The sequence below is a fragment of the Oratosquilla oratoria genome, chromosome 22, assembly GCF_046742065.1.
Source record: "Oratosquilla oratoria isolate Oo_2021 chromosome 22, ASM4674206v1, whole genome shotgun sequence".
Classification (NCBI taxonomy): domain Eukaryota; kingdom Metazoa; phylum Arthropoda; class Malacostraca; order Stomatopoda; family Squillidae; genus Oratosquilla; species Oratosquilla oratoria.
Genome location: NC_134798.1, coordinates 45,443,149 through 45,465,668, shown reverse-complemented (window position 1 = coordinate 45,465,668; position 22,520 = coordinate 45,443,149). Strand labels below are relative to the sequence as shown.

General features: G+C 40.0%; 1 protein-coding gene across 2 annotated transcripts in view; it reads left to right on the top strand.

The window, feature by feature from the left end:
- The window catches only part of LOC143037508 (uncharacterized), a 45,693-nt gene that overhangs the window by 3,594 nt on the left and 19,579 nt on the right, over window positions 1–22,520 (top strand). The window contains exons 4-12 of one of the 2 annotated variants that reach the window (XM_076205857.1): window positions 2,976–3,171; window positions 3,672–3,809; window positions 4,639–6,209; window positions 6,736–6,896; window positions 9,725–9,906; window positions 12,851–12,972; window positions 16,760–16,925; window positions 20,177–20,302; window positions 20,542–20,647. In XM_076205857.1, coding sequence (XP_076061972.1) covers window positions 2,976–3,171; window positions 3,672–3,809; window positions 4,639–6,209; window positions 6,736–6,896; window positions 9,725–9,906; window positions 12,851–12,972; window positions 16,760–16,925; window positions 20,177–20,302; window positions 20,542–20,647 — 2,768 coding nt within the window. Of the gene's footprint in view, window positions 1–2,975; window positions 3,172–3,671; window positions 3,810–4,638; window positions 6,210–6,735; window positions 6,897–9,703; window positions 9,907–12,850; window positions 12,973–16,759; window positions 16,926–20,176; window positions 20,303–20,541; window positions 20,648–22,520 lie in introns of both variants that reach the window. The other variant, XM_076205856.1, reaches the window with a different exon arrangement.

Here is a 22,520-nt window from a genome sequence, read left to right as displayed (position 1 = left end):
TGCAGCCTGTTTTGCATTGCCTCTGTTTTTTCTTTGTTAGTATCTTTATGGATGCATAGTTGTGTGGTTTGTATTTACCTAGTTTACCTAGTTGTAATATACGGGAGGGGAGCTATGCTCGTGGTGACCCGTCTTTGTATCTCTCTGCATCAAGTTTTATCTTAAAATCTTGTATAGTGTTTGCACATACTGTTTTGTTGTCTAATTTGTTCCATGTATTAATCGCTCTGTGTGGGAAACTTCCTTTTCAATTTTTTTCTATAACTATCTTTTTTCAGTTTTTTTCGTGTCCTCTCATTTTACCGTTGTCCCATACTAACAGGTCATTTCTGTCTAAAACTTCTATTCCTTTCATTATTCTGTAGATAGTCAGCAAATCTCCTCTTTCTCTTCTTTGTTCCAGAGTTGGTAGGTTCAGTTTGGATAGTCTTTGCTCATATGTTAGTTCGGTGAGAGTCGGTGCTAGTTTGGTTGTTGCTCTTTGTAATCTTTCTAGTTTCTTAATATTCTTTTTGGTACTGGGTGTCCAAAGTGATGCTGCGTACTCAAGTTTTGGTCTTATTAGTGTAGTTAGTATTTTCTTTATCATTTCTTCATCCATATAAGTAAATGCCACTTTGATTGACCTCAATAAATTGTAGGTTTCTCCGAATATTTTATTTATATGCTTATCAGGTTTCATGTCCTTTCCAATCATCACTCCAAGATCTTTTTCAGAGTTTGCTTTTTTATTTTTTCTTCTCCAATTCTGTAATCTTTTGATATTCTGTTTTTACTCTTTCCAAATTCCATTATACTGCATTTCTTTATATTGAATTTCACTTCCCACTTTTGAGTCCAATTCCATATCGTGTCCAGATCTTGTTGCAATGAGTTGCAGTCCTCTTCCGTTTTTACCTTCTTAAGTAATTTTGCATCTGCAAAAAAATTCATATAGCACTCCACGCCTTCATTCATGTCATTAATGTATATGGCGAACATGATCGGGGCCAGTACCGATCCTTGTGGGACACCGCTTTTTACTTCTTCCCAGTTGGAGAATTTTTCTCTAATTACAACTCTCATTTTCCTCCCAATCAGGAAGTCTTTCATCCATTCAGGGGCAGGGCTTGGGGGGGGCTTTAGCCCCCCAAAAAAGTGGCCAGCCCCCCCTAACTGAAATGAGCAAATTGAAAATTTAAAACACTCATTGAAATAATTTTATTAAGTGGAATTTTTAATTGCCAGGGCTAAAGATTTGTCAGCCATCAGTGCTAGCCCTACCATTAAACCCCTCCCCTTAGCCTCCCCAACTAAAAATTCCTGGCGCCGCCGCTGCATCCATTCCAATAATTTTCCTCTGATGCCACCCTTTGATTCTATCTTATTTATTAATTTCCTATGAGGTACCTTATCGAATGCCTTTTGCAGGTCCAGAAAAGCACAGTCCGCCCATCCATCTCTTTCTTGTATTATGTCTACTAATCTTGAGTAAAAGCAGATCAGATTTGTTGTACATGATCTCCCTTGTCTGAATCCAAATTGATTTGGGTTCAGTATGGATTTTTCTTCCAGGTATTTAACCCATCTGTTTTTGACAACTCTTTCACAAATTTTTGCTATTGTGCTTGTTAGTGAGACCGGTCTGTAGTTAGATGGATCTTCTTTATCACCTCCCTTATAAATTGGTACAATGTTTGCCTTTTTCCAGTCCAATGGTACTTTTCCTTCTTTAAGTGAGGATTTAATTATATTATATATTTTGTCAGTTAATTCTTCCATACATTCCTTCAGTATCCAGTTTGCAATTCCGTCTGGGCCATGTGATTTTCTGACATCAAGGGTTTTAATTTGATCACTGATTTCTTTTTGTGTTACGTTTATTTCTTTCATTGCTGGGGATAATTCTCTCTACACTGTTAGGCGAGTTTTCTATTGTGAATACTGATGTGAAGTGGTTGTTCATAATTTCAGCCATTTCCAGTTCTTCTGTATATTCCTTTTTATCTTGGTGCAGTTTTTCTATTTCTTGTTTGTTTTTCAGTTTTCCATTTACAAATTTGTAAAGTAGTTTGGGTTCTTCCTTACATTTGTCTATTATCTTTTTTTCATAATTCCTCTTTACATCTCTGCGTATTTTTACATATTCGTTTCTTAGTTTGATGTATGTTTGCCATTTGCTTTGTTTCTTATCTCTTTTCCACTTTTTCCAAGCTTTGTCTCTTTTTTCCTTAGCTTCACTACATCTTTTGTTGTACCAGCTCTTTATGTATGCCTTTTCCATTTTTTGTTGTGGTACATATTTGTTCACTCCTTCATTATATATTTCTTTTAATATGTTCCATTTTTCTTCTATTCCTGTATCTTCGTTTTGGAATTTTTCCCAGTTTGCATTACGAAAGAATGTTTTAAGTTTCTCAAAGTTTGTTTAGTTATACATAGGTCTTCCTATTCTATGTTTATCATTTTTGCTTTGGTCCATTTGTTCTTTCAATTCCATTTCTATTAGTACGTGGTCACTTTTTCCTATCGGCGTTTTATAATAAATTTTTTCAATAATCTCAGGTTCTGTCGTAAGTATTAAGTCCAATTTTGATGGTTCTTCAATTCCCCTGTATCTAGTATTTTCTTTAATCCATTGGGTCATTGTGTATTCAATGGTCAAGTCAAGGAGTACATTGCCCCAGTGTTTCTCTCCCCCCTTCACTGTCATTTCTTCCCAGCATATTTCTTTTTGAATTAAAGTCACCCATAATTACTGTATTTCCTCCATCTTTCAGTGTGTGAATTTTTTGTTGTATATTTAATGTACCTATAGCATCTTTCTTTCTCTCTCATTTTACTATTTCAAAGATGTATGGTTTATTAAATTGTATTCCTCAATTATATTTTTTAAGTATTCTTAAAAATCCAGAAATTCTTAGTAAAAGAAAGAAAAAAATTAAGTTAGCCATATATATATATATATATATATATATTAATTTACTTTGCCTTAGGTGTGTAAACCTATTGGAGAGACTGGTTGAAAGAAGCCATGATTTGGAGGTCAAGAAAAGTCTGTCCGAGGAGCGCAGCACAGGCAAGGAGACAGCTGTCAATCGAGAACTAACCATCACAGCCCATCAGCTTTATTCTGGCTTCATTTTTCCATGGTACTCCCAAGTTTCACCAGACAACCACTTTTCTCACCAGGTAAAGAAATGCTCTGTTATTTTCTTGAAAATCTGCCAACTCCTCCCTCCTCCACACCTTTACCACTTTCATGATACCACCTCTTTTCTATAGCACCCTGTGGCAAGAGCTACTATGCTAGTGACTACGTTTGGGTGGACTAGGGACCCCCTTTTTTTCTTTAGTTTTTCCCTATGAAGAGTTAAGGCAGAAATGTGCTAGTTACTCTCAGACAAAGGGGATTGAGACATTTGTAAAGGTTTTTGTCTTGTATACAGTGATATGTGTTTCTCTTGAAGTCCAAATTCTGTGGCTTCAGTTGATCTAGATATGTTAATTTTTTTTTGTGTCTGTGGGATTAATTATTTGTAGGATGAAGCTTGTGTGTATCAAATGTGAAGCAAAGTATTTTAGGATTTTTGTCCAATGGGAAAGGTTGATCATTTAATCTCATCTTTGTATGTAACCAGTAAAGTCACATGAACTTTTGTTGTTAGATTTATCTTGATTTTGGCACCCAGATGAAGGACTTGCTGGAGGGAATCCTGGTCACCATGTGTTGGAGAGTGCGAGAGTCAGTCTGCATCACTAAACTCATCAGTGAAGTCATTCAATTGTACATACAGCATTATAGGCAGTATTATAAAGCCATCAGAAAAGTAAGTATATACTCGTACATTTGTGGCTCATCATGCAGTTGATATTAGAGCATGAGAAAATATATGTTTAGGCAAATACTTTGTGGGAAAAAATTTCTCTATATACTTTTCTTGAAGTGGATTAACTCAAAATATAGGTGGATCAAAGAATGCTGAACTGGTACGGGCATATGCAGAATATGAGTGAAGAAAGACTTACAAGATGAATGTGGAAAGTAGAAGTTGATTGAGGGAATTTGAGAAGACCCAGAATGAGGTGAATGGATGAGGTGAAGGGGGCATTGAATGCAAGAAGAATGTCTGTTGAGCAAGGAAAGGAGAGGGCAAAATATAGGTGTGTGTGGAGAGGGATTGTAAATTGATGAAAAAATTATGTAGTTTAGAGATTTATTATTTGTTTTTTAAATTTCCCAAGTGGATGGGTGTAAACTAACTTCGGTGCAAGGGGTCTTCTGTGGAGGTGGTGTGTCATGCTGTATTGCCTCTGGCCTGAGCGGTATGGCAGGGGACATAGATGACCATTCATTCATGCGGAGCTAAGATGGGAGGGACAATGTTTATTTATTTATTTATTTATTTATTTATTTTTTGTTTGATTTTTTTTTTTTTTTTAGTGTAAGGTGGATGTATGCTTAGAATTGGTCACCACTCCTATAAGGAAGAAAGGGCATTTTGGTGTTTATATGTATGTATGAAGTTTGGCATGATAGGGAAACGTGCTTATTTAAGAAATTAATCCTACAATTATTAACAAACTCTTGTTTGATTAATTTATATTGAAATTTACATGAAACTTTTTATTATTATGTAAACTGTCTGGTGGTTCCAGGTAGCTCGTAAACATGGTGAAGAGGATCCAAGTGTATACATTGGATGTCCGGAGATCAGCACTGCTTACAAGAGTCTGCATCCTGCCCTGAAGAGTGCAGATGCTGAGGCTTCCTACTACCGCAAGCTTTCCCACATCCTTCTCCACAACTATCTGCCTTTAGAAGTGTCACGTTGTGACCTCATTTTTATCTGCTTACGTGACCTTTTTGCTCAAAATGTTCTAAAAGGGTTTGTGGACCAAGTTTGTGATACCCAGTGGCTTAACACTTTAATTGCAGAAATTTTATCAGATCCCGAAAGTAACGATACAGATTCGGATGGCACGAATCAAAGCCATAGTCCCAGTAAGGCTGTTGTCCCTCACACACCCTCATCAGTGATAAAGTCAAGGGATTCTGAAAAGCTTTTGGTCTACACAAACCCTCTTGCATCAATCCAGGAAGAAACCATATCGGACTTACAAACACTGGAAGGTTCCCCAGGGCGTAAAGCTTCCGTTGTCGAACCGTCGGAGCAGAGGGGACCGAGCGGAAAGGGAGGGGAGCTGCATGGTCCCTGCAGGTTTGAGAATGTGGAAGCCTTAGTGAAGTATATGAAGTCATCAAGCTTAGAAAAAAAGGACAGCAAAGAGGACGAGGATTACCCGACCCTGTCTTCTGCACTAAGCAAAATGATTTCGACAACTGCAGGTCCCCTTCTGCCCGATAACTCGGCCTCCATCCAGTATCAACCCATTGTACAAAAGATGTGGGAAAGTCCTGTGGAAGAGAAGAAGTATTTTGTAGATATGCCAAAGATGAAGAAGAATCCTTTTTCCCGAAGGGTGGTAGAAGGAATGAAAGTTGATGACTTTAAGCTCATGATCTCAGCACAGGGTAGCGACAGTGGCAAAAGGGCAGGGGAAGACAAAACTCAGGAAACTGCAGGAAGCCGAAGTGCAGACACACAAAGTAGCGAGGAGGAACCCAAAAGCAATGCAAAAGTAAGAAACACAACTCTGGATGTAAGTGATAGTGATATAGTTGACTCTAAGCCGTTACCTCACTCTTCGAAAGAAACTACTACTTTGCTAGCTCTGCCCTTTGACTTGCAGAGAAGTAAAAGCTGTGGAAGCATTTCCACGGACGAAGTCAAGTCAGTACACGATATACCTAAGATTTTACATTCTTCTCTAAATTGTTTGGACCAGTTCTCATCAAATGAAAGCTCAGGAGAGTTCAAAGAAAGTAGGGAAGGATTTAGTGATGAAGAGGAACAGGTGATGAGAGAAAAGGGACATGAAAAGGGTCACTTGGTGAAGATGCTCTCCTTTGATAAAAATGATGGCATAGACGATGAATCCTTGCAACAAAACTCAGGTGCTGAAAATCTTTGTTTGCAAACACCTGCATGTGTGTCATCAGAACAGGTAGAGACTCCCATAGACCCTGCAGATCCCAGCGGAATCTCGAGTTTGGAAGTACCGAGTTCTCCCCCTTTACACAATGCCGGATTTGGGTGGGAAAACAGCGACCTCTCTCCCATCTACGAGGAAAGTGATGACCTTGCCTCATCGATTGCCAAACTCAGGTAGATATTCTTTGTCTTTTTTCATTCTCATCCTCTTCTTTTCTCCCTTTCCCTATCCTTATCCTTCCTCCTCTCACTCACTCACTCATTCACTCTCTGTCTCCATCTCTTTCTTCTCTTGGGGTTGGCACTTACTCTCAGGACCAATCTCAAGATCTCTCACCATCAACTTTGTCTATATTTCTTCCTTTTATTCTTTGTCATAAAGAAAGCTGACAGCCAGTGACTGCACCCCTCCTCCCATGGTGATACAATACTAATAACAGCCCAAGCTCACCATAGAGATCTGTCGAAAGGCATTGGAACTTTGGCAGCAATTATTATCATTGTGTCTCTTTTTTCATTTTTTTCCTCCCGTCCCACTCATGTCCCTTCACTTTTTTATTTTTTTATTGATTTTTTTTTATTGATTTTATTATTGTTATTATTATTGTGATTAATAATAGTTTATCATGTGTTTAAGAGTTGAATAGATACAATAATTTTGGGTCGGAGAAGATGCTTTCATACAAATTAATCATTCCAGGTCTCTTCTGAGTGCTCGTGAAAGTCAACACAGCCTTGGCAGTTTAAGTTCGTATGGGTCAAGTGACAGTGAGCCTAAATCAGCTCAGTCGGACCCTGGTCGGTACAATCTTGAGAGACCTCGGTTCACTTTTACACACAAAGATAGTTCCAGCTCTTTGGGTATGTTAAACAAAGAATGATCACCTGTATTAGGAATCCTTTGAGGATTCAGCATTTCATTAATTAAATACTCCCCCATATGACAGGGAAGTAGCCTTTAGGTATATGTATGCATGTTTGATTATTGTGTACAGTAGCCGCGAAAAGTTTGGGCGCAAAATTATAGGCGCCCCAACTTTCCCCTAAACTCAAAACATGCGAAAAATACAACTTTCTACCCAAACTTTTCGCTATTTTTCAATGCTAGCGTTTGTACCCATATTTAGCCGAAACAATACACACTATTTGGCAACTCTGTTTAGGTGCACTCAATGTCACATGGAGTCAGTTTCTAAACATCTCTCACGGAGAGTAGTCTTTTTTTTTGCGGTGGTCTCTGTTTTTGTGCCTTGATATCTCCGTAATGGGAAGTGGTAAAGAGCTGGAAAGAGACACAGTTGTTACAATCATAACCCTCTATAAGGAGGGTTATAAGTGTAAAGATATTGCTACTCGTGTGGGAATTGGAGTACGTCAAGTGCAAAAGTGGACCAAGAAATTTCGAGACGAAGGAAGTGACATCATTCGTACTCCAAAGCATCGCTCTGGTCGGCCAAGGAAGATATCAAATCGTACTTCTACGGTTCTAACTGCCTCCTAATAACCGTAGGAGGCAGTTAGAACCGTAGAAGTACGATTTGATATCTTCCTTGGCCGACCAGAGCGATGCTTTGGAGTAGGAATGATGTCACTTCCTTCGTCTCGAAATTTCTTGGTCCACTTTTGCACTTGACGCACTCCAATTCCCACACAAGTAGCAATATCTTTACACTTATAACCCTCCTTATAGAGGGTTATGATTGTAACAACTGTGTCTCTTTCCAGCTCTTTACCACTTCCCATTACGGAGATATCAAGGCACAAAAACAGAGACCACCGCAAAAAAAAGACTACTCTCCGTGAGAGATGTTTAGAAAGTGACTCCATGTGACATCGAGTGCGCCTAAACAGAGTTGCCAAATAGTGTGTATTGTCTCGGCTAAATACGGGTACAAACGCTAGCATTGAAAAATAGCGAAAAGTTTGGGTGGAAAGTTGTATTTTTCGCATGTTTTGAGTTTAGGGGAAAGTTGGGGCGCCTATAATTTTGCGCCCAAACTTTTCGCGGCCATTGTAAGGTTGTAGAAGCAGTTCATGATTAGAATGATAAAATAATAGGCCAGGGTTTGGTTTACCCTATCTGACAGCTCTCTTTCTACCCCTAATCTTTGCCTCGCTTCCACATTTTATACTCTCCATTCTTGTAACACCTTGTCTATCTATTTGTATACCAAGGGCATCTTCTCCCTTATAAGGAAGGTTACCAGCCAAGGCATGCATCCACCCTCACCCATCAATTACCCATTTGTTTTCCTCTACTCTTAGTGTTTGAGAGCTATGGTAGGTTTTAGGATAGATACAGAGAAATGTGAACATCAGGCAGAGAACAAAAAATGGAAAGAGAGCTGTCAGATAGGGTAGATCAAGAAATGCTGATATGGAAAGAGGAAAATTGGATGGAATGAAGTTGAGATGAAGATCAAGAATGAGGTGGATGGAGGGGTTATTAAAGGGGGCATTGGATGAAAGAGGAACATCTCTTGAGCAAGGAAGATAGAGTGCCGAAGACGGGAGTGAGTGAAGAGGGACTGTGAATTGATGAAATAACATGACCTGAAGAGAGATTCTTGTCTGCCTCCTGAGATATTTTGAGCGAATAAGGAGGAGGAAGGTTGCTATTTGATAAAACTGTTGGGGCAAACCAGCTCTGACTATTGGGCCCTGCTTTGGAACTGTTGTATCTTGCTGTGTTGCCTCCAAGTTGAGTAGTGTGGTGGGTGACAGGGATGATCTTTGATTCATAATGTGTGAAGATTTAAAGTACAACAAAGGGGGGGAAAAGTCCCTTTTGAGTGTATGTATGCATGCAATGTATATACAGTAGCCAGAAAAAATTGTACAGTGAGTCCTCCTTATAGGGTAATTCTTTATCCGGTAAATTCACAGTTACGGTATTTGGTAATTACTACCCTCAATTCTATTTACGGTAAAAAAAAATCACATATACGCTATCCGCTCGTGTTTTGAAGAGGAAAGAGCAGGGAGAAGGTACGTCTGCCATATCCTATTATTACATGTTATAATGGGTTCGGTATATGGTAATTTCAATTTGTGGTAAGGTTTTCAGGACCGTATAACGAGGACTTACTGTATTCCTGTGGGTCATAAGTGGCCCATACACGATCAATTATATTGCGCAATTTCATTGTCAATATTCTGAAGTGACAATTAAATTGACCGTGTATGGGCGATATATCGCCCATACATGGTCAATTTAATTGTGTATGGGTGATATATCGCCCATACACGGTCAATTTTATTGTCAATTCAGAGTGTTGACAATGAAATTGTGTAGTATACTTGATCGTGTATGGGCTGCTTATGTTGGCTAAACAGGATCGTTGGAATAAAAAAAAAAAGGTTCTTTCTTTTGCTTAGAAGTTAATGATTTATTTATCTAGGATTTTTCATTTCATCAACATCTCATACTGAGTTTAAACTATGATTTTTGTTAGTTTTCCCTTTTCTCTTCTTTTTTCTTTCTTTTTTCCTCTTTTATTTATTTATTTTTAATTATTTATTTTTTATTGTTTTATTTTATCATTATTTTATTTCATTATTATTATTACTTTTTTTTTCCAGTGAAAAAGTTAGTAGGGGCATGCTTTAAACATGGTCCATAATCATTTCATTAACTCCAATATATTGAGCTTGTTTTGAATTTACAGTAGGTCTCCCCCATTTATCAGCAAGTGTCCGGTCATGCTCAAGTGTGGAGTCGTGTGGAGGGCTTGGCGTCAGCACAGACGAGGAACTTCTTGAGGCCGCAGAAATTCCATTGGATGGACGGGTATTTCTTCAAGTATCTATCCCCAACACAGAAGTGCACACAGAACCAGGAGGAACACAGTTTACCGTTTATGTTATTCAGGTACTCGTCTTTATGGATTTGTAGAAAAGTCTATTCTCACAGGGTTTCTCCTTTTCTATGTTCGGCTTTTCTTGGACTCTGCTTTATTTTTTTATTTTTTCTTCAGATGTGACAAAAAATTTCTTTGTATGAATGTCCTTTTATCTTCCTCTCCTGCTGTGCTAAAATCCTGAAAGTAGTAATACCTGATTTCTGCTGTACAGGTAATGATCTGAATTTTGTTTATATCTTATATTGGTTATGTTTAGATATCCTTAGTTGTTGTGTAATTTGTTTAGTCAGTTGACTTTTTAATTCTTTTCTTTTCTTAAGCCAAACAGTCACTCACATTTGATTTCATTTAATGAGTATTTCATTGGGACCGTTTAATTATTACAATTTTTTTTTTTTAAATTCATTTTTCATACTATTTTCTCAAACTAAGCATTCGCCTGAATTTACATACAGACATACATACAATGAAAGGCCTTTTCTCCCTTGAAAGGTAGTCGGGCAAGTCAAAACATACACCTATCCCACACCTGTCTGAAACCCACTCATCAGCCCTCCAATCATAGTATCTCATGGATGAGGGGTCATCCCTGTCTCCCACCACCCTGCTTGGATCAAGGGCAGTGCAGCTAAACACAGCACTTCCACAGCAGGGCCTAACAGCCAGAGCTGGTCTAGCCCTAACACTTGAATTTTATTTAATTGAAAATTTCATGTAATCTATTATATCGACCAGTATTGTCATTTGTGAAATATTTAGATTATATTCTGTTACCACAGTCACATCTCAAAGGATTCATGATGGGTGTCTACATGTAGTGGGCCAGTGAGATTGAAGTTGAAGACCTGTGGGATTGAAGTTGAAGGCCTGTGGGATTGAAGTTGAAGGCCTGTCCTGTCATCAATCTCCAAAGTTTGTTAATACCCTCACCTCCACTGGGAGGTGGAATCCAGGGAGCTAGCTCAAGGTCTTTGGACCAAGCTCAAGAACTCACATACATACAGGAGATCTACTGGCCATTTACAGAATCATGAAAGGCATTAAAGTCCTTGACAGAGAAGATTTATTAAAGTGGGATAAAAGAAAAACAAGAGGACATGAAAAGAAACTCAAAAAGGATAGTTATAGAAGAGAGCTGAAAAAAAAAGTTTCCCACACAGAGTGGTGGATGTCTGGAACAAATTGGATGAAACAATAATGTGTGCAAAAACCATACAAGAATTTAAGAACAAACTACATACATACATATACCAAGGCTTTTTCCCCCTTCCAAGGGAGGTAGCCAAAAAGGGAAAGGCATAAAAACACTCCCACCCATTTCATCCCTAAATACACTCCACACCCCTCCCACCCTTCCTCTCATCTGAGCACCTCCTGGATGACGGGTCATCCCTGCCCACCGCCCTGGGTCAGAAGCAGTGTCGCAAGACACAGTACATCCACAGCAAGGCCGCTTCATTTAATCGGCGACCCCCCCCTCTCCATCCCCCTTTGCATATAAGGCGAGGACGGGGAGAAATCCCTTCGGGCTGCGTCAAAATTTACTCACACATACTACCCCACCCCCCCCCATTCCTCCTCATGCAGTCACAACATCATCCATATACAACCATTCTCCACTCACCTCTGTCTTCCGTCCTCTCCCTTCCTTCCTCAACAGACATTCCCCTCTTCCCCAAAGCCCCCTTCACCCCATCCATCCACCTCATCCTAGGACGTCCCCTCATGTTCACTCCCTCCACATCTGCCTTCCATACCTCTTTTACTAGTCTTTCTTCACTCATTCTTTCCATGTGTCCAAACCATCCTAATATTCTTTCATCAACCCTATCTCCCAAATCCTTTTTCACCCCTGTTCTCCTCCTCACCTCCTCATTTCTCACCCTATCCAGCCTAGTAACCCCCACCATACTTCTCAGACACCTCATCTCAAACACATTCAAACTCCTCTTTCTTCTTCTCTTATGTTCCACGTTTCTGCCCCATACAGTGCTGTTGGCACAATCACTCCTTCATACAGTCTCCTCTTCGCATCCATTCCCAAATGTCTATTCCTCATTACACTCTTTAAACCACCAAGGCATTTACTCGCTTCTCTCAATCTACATTCTACCTCCACCTTCACTCCACCTTTTCCTGCTACACTTGCACCCAAGTATCTAAAACTATCCACTTCCTCCAGTCGCTCTCCCTTAATGTTCACTTCCAGTCTACTGCCACTTTCACCCCTTGTACATCTCATCACCTTACTTTTACCCACATTTATCTTTAGCTCAGAAATACAAAGATGGGTCGCTACGAGCATAGCTCCCCTTTCCGTATAATACAATTAGGTAAACATACCAAGGGTGTTTACCCCCTTACAAGGGTGGTAGTCAGAGTCAAACAGCATAATTCCACTCCCACATATTTCATTCCCACCCACTGCACTCCCATTAACTACCCCTCCCTCCCTCCTTCTTTTCTTGGCTCCTCCTGGATAATGGGTCATCCCTACATCTCGCTCATTGTCCTGGGTCAGAAGTAATGCAGCAAGACAAAACTCAAAAACTCAGGTATCACTATTTTTCTACCACTTCATATAAAGAGAGCTGACAACCTTTTTGTTATTCTTTGGTTTAGAAACAGCCCCACATTCACACAGTACAGACAAGATTCCAATATTTCTTCTCAAAGAGTGTAATACTCTATGAAGTATCCAATTTTTTAGGGGTATTTAGGCACCAGAAATGTAAAGCCCAATTAGATGAGACTTTGCTTTCTGTAAGTATCCAATTTTTAGTTCTTTTGCTGCAGTGAGTGTTTATTTTCCTCAATTTGATAAAATTGCCTGGTTACAACCAGAATAAGGTAATAAAATGTTCAAATTCAGCAAAAGCATCAAAGTTGCTTTATTTTTCTAATTTTAGTCCACTTATTTATATATTTATTCATTCTTTATCTTTTATACAGTATGATGCCATTTACTTGTTAGAAACTAATTCTAGCCAAGGAGAGAATAATGAAGAGGGTAGTTCATCTGTCGCCATATCAGAACCACGAATGGTTTTACAAACAAATCACGTGAAACGTAGGTAAGTGTTGTGTGACATCTAAAGGTATTGTCTGCTTTCTAGTTTTCTTTTAGTGTAATGTTTGTTTTATTTTTAAATTATTTTATGTGCCTCTGTTTTATACAGAAAGTGGGTGGCCAAGTTTTAGCACAACCACTTCATGCTTGTTTGTAAATTATGTTAAAATGTGTTCAGATTGTGTGGCATGACACGTATAGAAGAGTATTAGATGTGAAATTGGGTCACATTGATGCATCTTGATGCACATATCATCAACTTTGTTTTTATTACCTATAAGATGTGTTTAATGTTTGTTTGAGAGAGGGTAGAGTGCCGGAGGACTGGAGGAGTGCCTGTATAGTTCCGCTTTACAAGGGAAAGGGGGACAAGTGTGAGTAGTAGTTTCAGAGGGATCAGCTTGTTAAGTGTAGTTGGGAAGACGTATGGGGTGGTCCTGATTGAGAGGATTAGGAGAGGAACAGAGGGAGTAATTGGTGAGGAACAGTGCGGGTTTAGGACAGGTAGGGGTTGTGTAGATCAGATCTTTGTGGTAAGACAGATATGTGAGAAAGCTATAGGAAAAGGTAAGGATGTTTTTTGGGCTTTTATGGATCTGGAAAAGGCTTATGACAGGGTAGATAGGAAGGCACTGTGGGAGGTACTGCAGATATATGGGATAAGAGGAAAGCTGTTAAGAGCAGTCAAGAATTTTTATGAGAGTAGTGGAGCTTGTGTCAGGATTAGAAATGGAGAGAGTGAATGGTTTGAGGTAAAGGTGGGACTTCATCAGGGATGTGTTATGTCACCCTGGCTGTTCAATCTTTACATGGATGGGGTGGTGCGAGAGGTGAATGCAAGGGTAGTGGGTCAGGGGTTGGAGATGATTAAAGAAAATGGAGAAAAGTGGGAGGTGAGCCAGTTGTTGTTTGCTGACGACACTGCGCTTGTAGCAGGATCAGAGGAGGGATTGAGGAAGTTAGTGACAGAGTTTGAGAAGGTATGTGAAAGAAGGAAGCTGAAGATAAATGTATGTAAAAGTAAGGTGATGAGATGTACAAGGGGAGAGAGTGACAGCAGGCTGGAGGTGAGCATTAAGGGTGAAAGACTGGAGGAAGTGGATAGTTTTAGATATTTAGGTGCGAATGTGGCAGGAAAGGGAGGAGTGGGGATGGAGGTAGAATGTAGATTGAGGGAAGCGAGTAAATGCCTTAGTGGATTGAAAAGTGTAATGAGGAATAGACATTTGGGAATGGATGCTAAGAGGAGGTTATATGAAGGAGTGATTGTACCAACAGCATTGTACGGGGCAGAAACATGGAATATGAGAGAGGAAGAGAGGAGTTTGAATGTGTTTGAGATGAAATGTCTGAGAAGTATGATAGGGGTTACTAGGCTAGATAGAGTAAGAAATGAGGAGGTGAGGAGGAGAACAGGGGTGGAAAGGGAACTGGGAGATAGGGTTGATGAAAGGGTATTAGGATGGTTTGGACACATGGAAAGAATGAGTGAAGAAAGATTAGTAAAAGAAGTATGGAAGGCAGAGGTGGAAGGAGTGAATATGAGGGGGCGTCCTAGGATGAGATGGATGGATGGGGTGAAAGGGGCATTACAAAAGAGAGGAATGTCTGTGGAGGAAGGACGGGAGAGGACAGAAGATAGGGGTGAATGGAGAGGGGTTGTGTATAGATGATGCTATGATGCATGAGGGGGAGTGGGTGGGGGGTGGGGAGGTATGTGTGAGAAGAAAATTGACGCAGCCCGAAGGGATTTCTCCCCGTCTTCTCCTTTTCTGCATGAGGGGACGGAGAGGGGGGTCGCCGAATTTATGAAGCGGCCTTGCTGTGGATGTGCTGTGTCTTGCGACACTGCTTCTGACTCGGGGCAGTGGACAGGATGCAGGGATGACCCATCATCCAGGAGGTGCCAAGATAAGAGGGAGGGAGGAGGGTGGAGGGGAGTGGAATATATAGGAAAAGGAATGGGTGGGAGTGGCCTCTATGCCTTTTTCTTTGTGGCTACCCCCCATGTAGGGGGAAAAAGCCTTTGGTATATGTATGTATGTATGTATAAGATATGTAACTACCTAGGTCTGTGTAAATTGAGTTGTCATAGAAAGGAGGTCACCCTGTTACAGGTGAAGTAAAAGAAACAGATGATCAGGTTTGCCATGATAGTCTGATATGCACAGATTTATGAGAACAGAGAGGGAGGGTCACCAATTAAATGAAGTGGCCTTGCTGTGGATGTACTGTCTTGCTACATTGCTTCTGACCCAGAGCAGTGGGTGGGATACAGGGGTGACCCATCATCCAGGAGCTAAGATGAAAGGGAGGAAAGGTTGATGAATTGGAATGGAGTGATTGGGAGTGGGTATGTGTCTTTTGATTGGGGGAAAAAGTCCTTGGTATATAGATATTGATAGATTTTAGTGAATAGTGTATACGTATATACATATGCCACTACTTAAAAGATTTGGCATTTCTTTGTGATTCTTTGGTTACATAGGATATCTTGTGATATTGCAAATATGAACCATATACTATTAATCAATCAACATTTTGCTTCAGTTCCCTCTTGGAGGAGACCTGGCTCAGCCCATATGCCACCCACTGAAGAGAGTTTATGTTGCAATCTGAAAAGAGCAAGTGTAGGACAGTGCACTCAAATATACTATGTGTTCTGTATGGGGGGAGATAAAGTGGTGTTGAAAGTGATCAATGTGAAGGAGAAAGAGAACACCAGGTAAAGCTGAGAGAGGTATGAGATGTGAAAGATAAAGGAAAAATAAGAGTAGAGGAAAAAGGGATACTTTTCTGGAGAGGCAGCGAATAGGGGGATGAAGAGGTGAGGGCAGTAGTGGCAGAAACAAAATGGGTACATAAGGAATGGTTGCGAAGAAGTGAGAATGCATTTGAGAGGTGTAGAGTTAAAATTATAATAATGGTTGCCTAGAGTTTCACCGAGAGGAAAACTCAAAACCTCACAGTGGTTGGTGTTGGTCCTTGGGGCTTCCCACAGATCACTCTGCAAAGAAAATTAAGAATGTTGGCTGTTACCTGTACATATTTATTATTAGTTATATGTCAATTTATTATTATTTAATATTTACCTGTTTGTTTATTACTTAACTATACCTATGCATCTATTTATATACTTTATTTTATTTACATTATCATAGTTTTTATTTACTTGTTTATTTATTTATTTATCATTATTATGATTTTTTGGCATCCGACCTAGATATTGACCAAAAGGTCTCCTGTCGGCATGCTCCGCCTTTGTAATCCTTTGTAATAAGGTCAGCTGTCATATGAAGTAGTCAACAATGAATGACATTGGTCAAGATGAATTTCAATGAGTGTTAGTAATAGTGGGTGGGAGTGGAATTATGCCTTTTGACTTTGGCTACCTCCCTTCTAAAGGGGAAAAAGACTTTGGTATATGTATGTATGTCAGTAATGGAAAGAAAAAAAGAACTGAAAAATAGAGGAAAAAGATTGGGAACTGCAAAGCGATGAAATAAAAGTCTAAGTATTTCTGTGCGGAAAAATATAAATCGGGGTGAATGGGAGTAGAGGATGTGGGGATGGAATTGGTGGGATTGGATTTTATGCCTTTGTTTTTATGGCTACCTCCCTTGTAACGGAGAAAAAGTTGTTGGTATATTATGTATGTATGTATGTATTTCTGTTTGCAAATTTAAAGTATTAGGAGTTGAACTATGAATTATTTGTATTACATTTGAATGTATGTTTTAGACATGAAATTAATTTTATTTACTAAATGAGCTTGTTTTAAAAAATTCCAGGTTTCGTGAATTCCTTACACTCCATGCAGCTCTGGAGGAAGACCAGCGCCTAAGAACATTCATGAAGGGTGTGAAAGGTCCCAACAAATGGCTTAATTTACCCTTCAGTAAACTAGACTCGACCACAATTGCATCTAGAAAACAATTTCTTGAAAAATATTTGCAGGTAAGTACATATTTACATACATATATACATATACCAAGGCTTTTTCCCCCTTATAAGGGAGGTAGCCAAAAAGGAAAAGGCATAAAATCATTCCCACCCATTCCATCCCTGAATACACTCCACACCCCTCCACCCTCCCTCTCATCTTAGCACCTCCTGGATGACATATTTACATACTTTGTTGTATTATACGGGAAGGGAGCTATGCTTGTAGTGACCCTTCTTTGTATCGTTCAGCATCAAGTTTGTTCTTAAATTCTTGAATAGTATTTGCACACACTGTTGTCTTATCTAATTTATTCCAGATATCCACCACTCTGTGCAGGAAGCTATTCTTTTTCAGGTCTCTTCTGTAACTATTCTTTTTGAGTTTCTTTTCATGTTGTCTTGTTTTTCTCTTGTCCCACTTTAATAAATCATCTCTATCTAGGACTTCCATACCTTTCATGATTCTATAGATAGTCACTAGATTTCTTCTTTCTCTTCTTTGTTCCAGAGTTGGTAGTTCTAATTTGGACAATCTTTGTTCATATGTTCATACATACATACATACACCAAAAGGCCCTCTCTGTCTTATAAGGATTGGGTGGCTGAGTCAAAGCGTACACCTATCCTACATCTATCTCACACCTATCCAAAAACCCACATATTGTCCCTCCCATCTTAGCTCCTCACAGATGAAGGATCATTCCTGTCCCCCACCACAATGATTGGGTCATAGGTAATGTGGCAAAACACAACACCTCCATAGCAAGGCCTGACAGCCAAAGTTGGTTTACTGCCACTGCCTGAATACATGACATCAACCCTTCCCCCTTCCTACTCGAGAAATATACAGAGCAGACAAGAAATTCTCTCAAGTTGCATCATTTCTTCATTAAGTTACAATTTTCCACTTACACCTATTTTTTGCCATCTCCCTTTCTTGCTTGACAGACATTCATCTTGCATGCAATGCTCCCTTCACCCTATCCATCCACCTCATTGTTGGTCTTCCCTAAGTTCCCTCCATTCACGTCTGCTTTCCAAACTCTACCAGAGCTCTCTGATTCACCTCAACATCTCTCAATTTATGCCTTCTTGTGATTCTTGTGAGAGAAGCGAGTAAATGCCTTGGTGGTTTAAAAAGTGTAATGAGGAATAGAAATTTGGGAATGGATGCTAAGAGGAGACTGTATGAAGGAGTGATTGTGCCAACAGCACTGTATGGAGCAGAAACATGGAACATAAGAGAGGAAGAGAGAAGGAACTTGAATGTGTTTGAGATGAAGTGTCTGAGAAGTATGATGGGGGTTACTAGGCTTGATAGAGTGAGAAATGAGGAGGTGAGGAGGAGAACAGGGGTGGAAAGGGAGCTGGGAGATAGGGTTGATGAAAGAGTATTAGGATGGTTTGGACACATGGAAAGAATGAGTGAAGAAAGACTAGTAAAAGAGGTATGGAAGGCAGATGTGGAGGGAGTGAACATGAGGGGACGTCCTAGGATGAGATGGATGGATGGGGTGAAGGGGGCTTTGGGGAAGAGGGGAATGTCTGTTGAGGAAGGACGGGAGAGGACAGAAGACAGGGGTGAATGGAGAATGGTTGTACTGTATATGGAAAATGTGATGCATGAGGTGGAATGGATGGGGGAATGGGGGGTGAGGTAGTGTGTGTGAGCAAAGATTTGACGCAGCCCGAAGGGATTTCTCCCCGTCCTCTCCTTTATATGGGGGGATGGAGAGGGGGGGTCGCCGATTTAATGAAGCGGCCTTGCTGTGGATGTGCTGTGTCCTGCGACACTGCTTCTGACCCAGGGCAGTGGACAGGGTGCAGGGATGACCCGTCATCTAGTAGGTGCTAAGATGGGAGGGAAGGTGGAGGGGTGTGGAGTGTTTTCGGGGATGGAATGGGTGGGAATGATTTTATGCCTTGTCCTTTTTGGCTACCCCCCTGGTAAGGGGGAAAAAGCCTTGGTATATGTACAGTAGCCGCGAAAAGTTTGGGCGCAAAATTATAGGCGCCCCAACTTTCCCCTAAACTCAAAACATGCGAAAAATACAACTTTCCACCCAAACTTTTCGCTATTTTTCAATGCTAGCGTTTGTACCCGTATTTAGCCGAGACAATACACACTATTTGGCAACTCTGTTTAGGCGCACTCGATGTCACATGGAGTCAGTTTCTAAACATCTCTCACGGAGAGTAGTCTTTTTTTTGCGGTGGTCTCTGTTTTTGTGCCTTAATATCTCCGTTAAAGAGCTGGAAAGAGACACAGTTGTTACAATCATAACCCTCTATAAGGAGGGTTATAAGTGTAAAGATATTGCTACTCGTGTGGGAATTGGAGTGCGTCAAGTGCAAAAGTGGACCAAGAAATTTCGAGACGAAGGAAGTGACATCATTCGTACTCCAAAGCATCGCTCTGGTTGGCCAAGGAAGATATCAAATCGTACTTCTACAGTTCTAACTGCCTCCTACGGTTATTAGGAGGAAGTTAGAACCGTAGAAGTACGATTTGATATCTTCCTTGGCCAACCAGATCGATGCTTTGGAGTACGAATGATGTCACTTCCTTCGTCTCGAAATTTCTTGGTCCACTTTTGCACTTGACGCACTCCAATTCCCACACGAGTAGCAATATCTTTACACTTATAACCCTCCTTATAGAGGGTTATGATTGTAACAACTGTGTCTCTTTCCAGCTCTTTACCACTTCCCATTACGGAGATATCAAGGCACAAAAACAGAGACCACCGCAAAAAAAAGACTACTCTCCGTGAGAGATATTTAGAAACTGACTCCATGTGACATCGAGTGCACCTAAACAGATTTGCCAAATAGTGTGTATTGTCTCGGCTAAATACGGGTACAAATGCTAGCATTGAAAAATAGCGAAAAGTTTGGGTGGAAAGTTGTATTTTTCGCATGTTTTGAGTTTAGGGGAAAGTTGGGGCGCCTATAATTTTGCGCCCAAACTTTTCGCGGCCACTGTATGTATGTATGTATGTATGTGATCTCAACCATACCTCTCAAACATGTTTATACTTTTCCTCTCTCTCATTCAAATTCCAAGTCTCTACTTCATGTATTGTGGGCACAACCACTCTTTCATACAATTTCCTCTTTGTGTTACTCTTCAGATAATTTATTTTTCATGACACTTTTCATTTCCTCACCCCCTCCATATCATATTTACTTTGTGATTGATTGTTTAGATTTAACTTAGAGGTGGAGATGATGTTCGTCATTGGAGGCATTTATGTTTGCAGGCTGTTATCCAAAGGCCAGAGATAAATATATCATTGCCTATGAAGGAGTTCCTTGCGTATGGTTCTGATGCTTCAGTAGCATTTGTGAAGAAGCCTCTGGAACTGAGTGTGCCTAGACTTGATAAGGTAAGGCTGTGGATCATGTTTCAAATATTGTATGCTACACCAATGACTGAGCCAGTGTCTCTTTTTGTGATAGAATATGTGTATTCATAAATAGTGCTTGCTGTGCATGTGGCTGGATTTGTTAGTTGTCAAAATGAAAAGAAGAAAAAAAATTGGCACTTTTTGAGTAATTGTTGCATTGTTCTCAGCACATCAGCACTTCTTAAAAAATCTGATAAAATGTGTATCCCCTTTCTCAGCTTCTTGCCCGAACAGTATCCGGAGTTTTTCACAGCATCAAAACTGCCTTACCAAGCTTTGATTCAACAGAGGGTAATTCCAGCAGCAGCAGTGGCAGCATAACGGGTAAGTGTAGTTGTTAGTAGGGCGATGGAGTAGGAGTCGGAAACAATTAACCCCTTCCATACGGTGCCGCACACGTAGGCGTCATGGACTTAGATCTCGGTGGCAGCAGCCAATGCCAGCCGTACGACGTGTCGTAATAATACTCGCATCATAAAATATAGTCACCGCTTATATCGATCGTTCTCTCTTCACCCGTGAATTTTGATAACCATAGAAAATGAGATTACAAAAGAATTAGAAAGAATGTCATTATGGAGGGGCGACTACAATAAATATAATCAAGACGCCGATATGGCAGCCTTGCGAATACACTCGCTCCCCATGACGCCTACGTGTGCGGCACCGTATGGAAGGGGTTAAGGGACCTCTGGAGTTAGAGTCGGTAAAACTATACCGACTCCGACTTCGACTCCAGTTGAATTTACAGTTTATGTGGCCTTAGTTTAGTCTGTAAAGTTATACAGTGCACACTCCTTATAAAGTATGGCTATTTTATATTATGAATCGTAAAAAATCATATTCCCTTATCTTCGTGGCCATTCCTCTCAACCCACAAACCTCTTTGTGTAATGCTGCTTTGAATTTGATGCATAGACCGATAATTTCGATAAACATATCTATTGTGTACTTTTTCAATCAACTAAATGAACACATTCATGTTGCACATTCAGGGTCATGGAAGCTGTAATATTCCTGTCAAGTTCTATATGCATTTTCTTTCATCATTTCACCAGTATGGCTGTTACTCCCACTGCAGTGTTGCCAAACAGTAGGATAATTATGATTTTACCTGTAGACTAACACAATAAACTATCTCTTTTCCCCTCTCCCTTTTTTTTTCTCTCTCTACTTTTTAACATTATGATAAGGATATTAAGAGTAGAAACAATTCCTTAATAGATAATTGAAATGTCCTTAACATATTTTTTTCATCAGAGAATATACATATAAATACATACATACATATATATATATATATATATATATATTCGTATATGTATATATATAATATATACACATATATATACATACATATACATGTATATATATACATATATATATATGTATATATATATATATATATATAAGTATATTTACATCATGAGATATTGGGTCAGTTATTTCAATGCATTAGGGCAGGAAGAGAGGTATGAAAACTATCAAACATGTTGTTGTTGTCGTTCCCTAGACTGTCTGTTTGAGCAGTCCCGTCTCCCCAAGGAATGCCACAGCCAAAACTGGGTTTTCCCACAAATCCTTTATAGAGTGTATGTTGTGTTGTTTGCATGCATGATTGTGTATAATGCAGTCTTCCATTATGTGTTGTATGGTATGGGGTGAAGTGTTACATCCTGGGCAGCTGTTCACAATGCGGTCATCCAGCCTCTTCTGGTAGCTTAGAAGTGCTGGGTGGTGGCTGCACCGCAGTCTGGCCAGGTGGACTCTGTCCTTTCGTGGGAGAGAGGATTCAGAAGGGTGGATATCAGGGGGTCTGGCATGCAGCAGTGTGTTGTCTTTCAGTGTGTTAATGGAGCAGTGAGTGATATGATTATGAATATGTTTCCGGAGGCTGGTATTTGGTGGTTGTGGAGGAAGAGAAGAGAGTATCTGTGTGTGATACAGGTCTTTGGGTGTTGTTTTAATGTTTCTTGGTGTGTGTGGGTGTTCTGCTATGTAGTGTAGCGGGTGTGATGTGTTTGTGGTGGCTGCGGCAAGTGTTTGTGTGCCTCTCATGTCGAGGTGGTCCTTGACTTTGAGGACTTTTGTTTCATGGTGTAAATGGTCTGTAGGTGTTGTATTTGTGCAGCCTGTAATTGTTTTTAGGGCTTTGTCTTGTATGATTTGAAGGGTGTTGTGGTTTGTCTCACTGAGA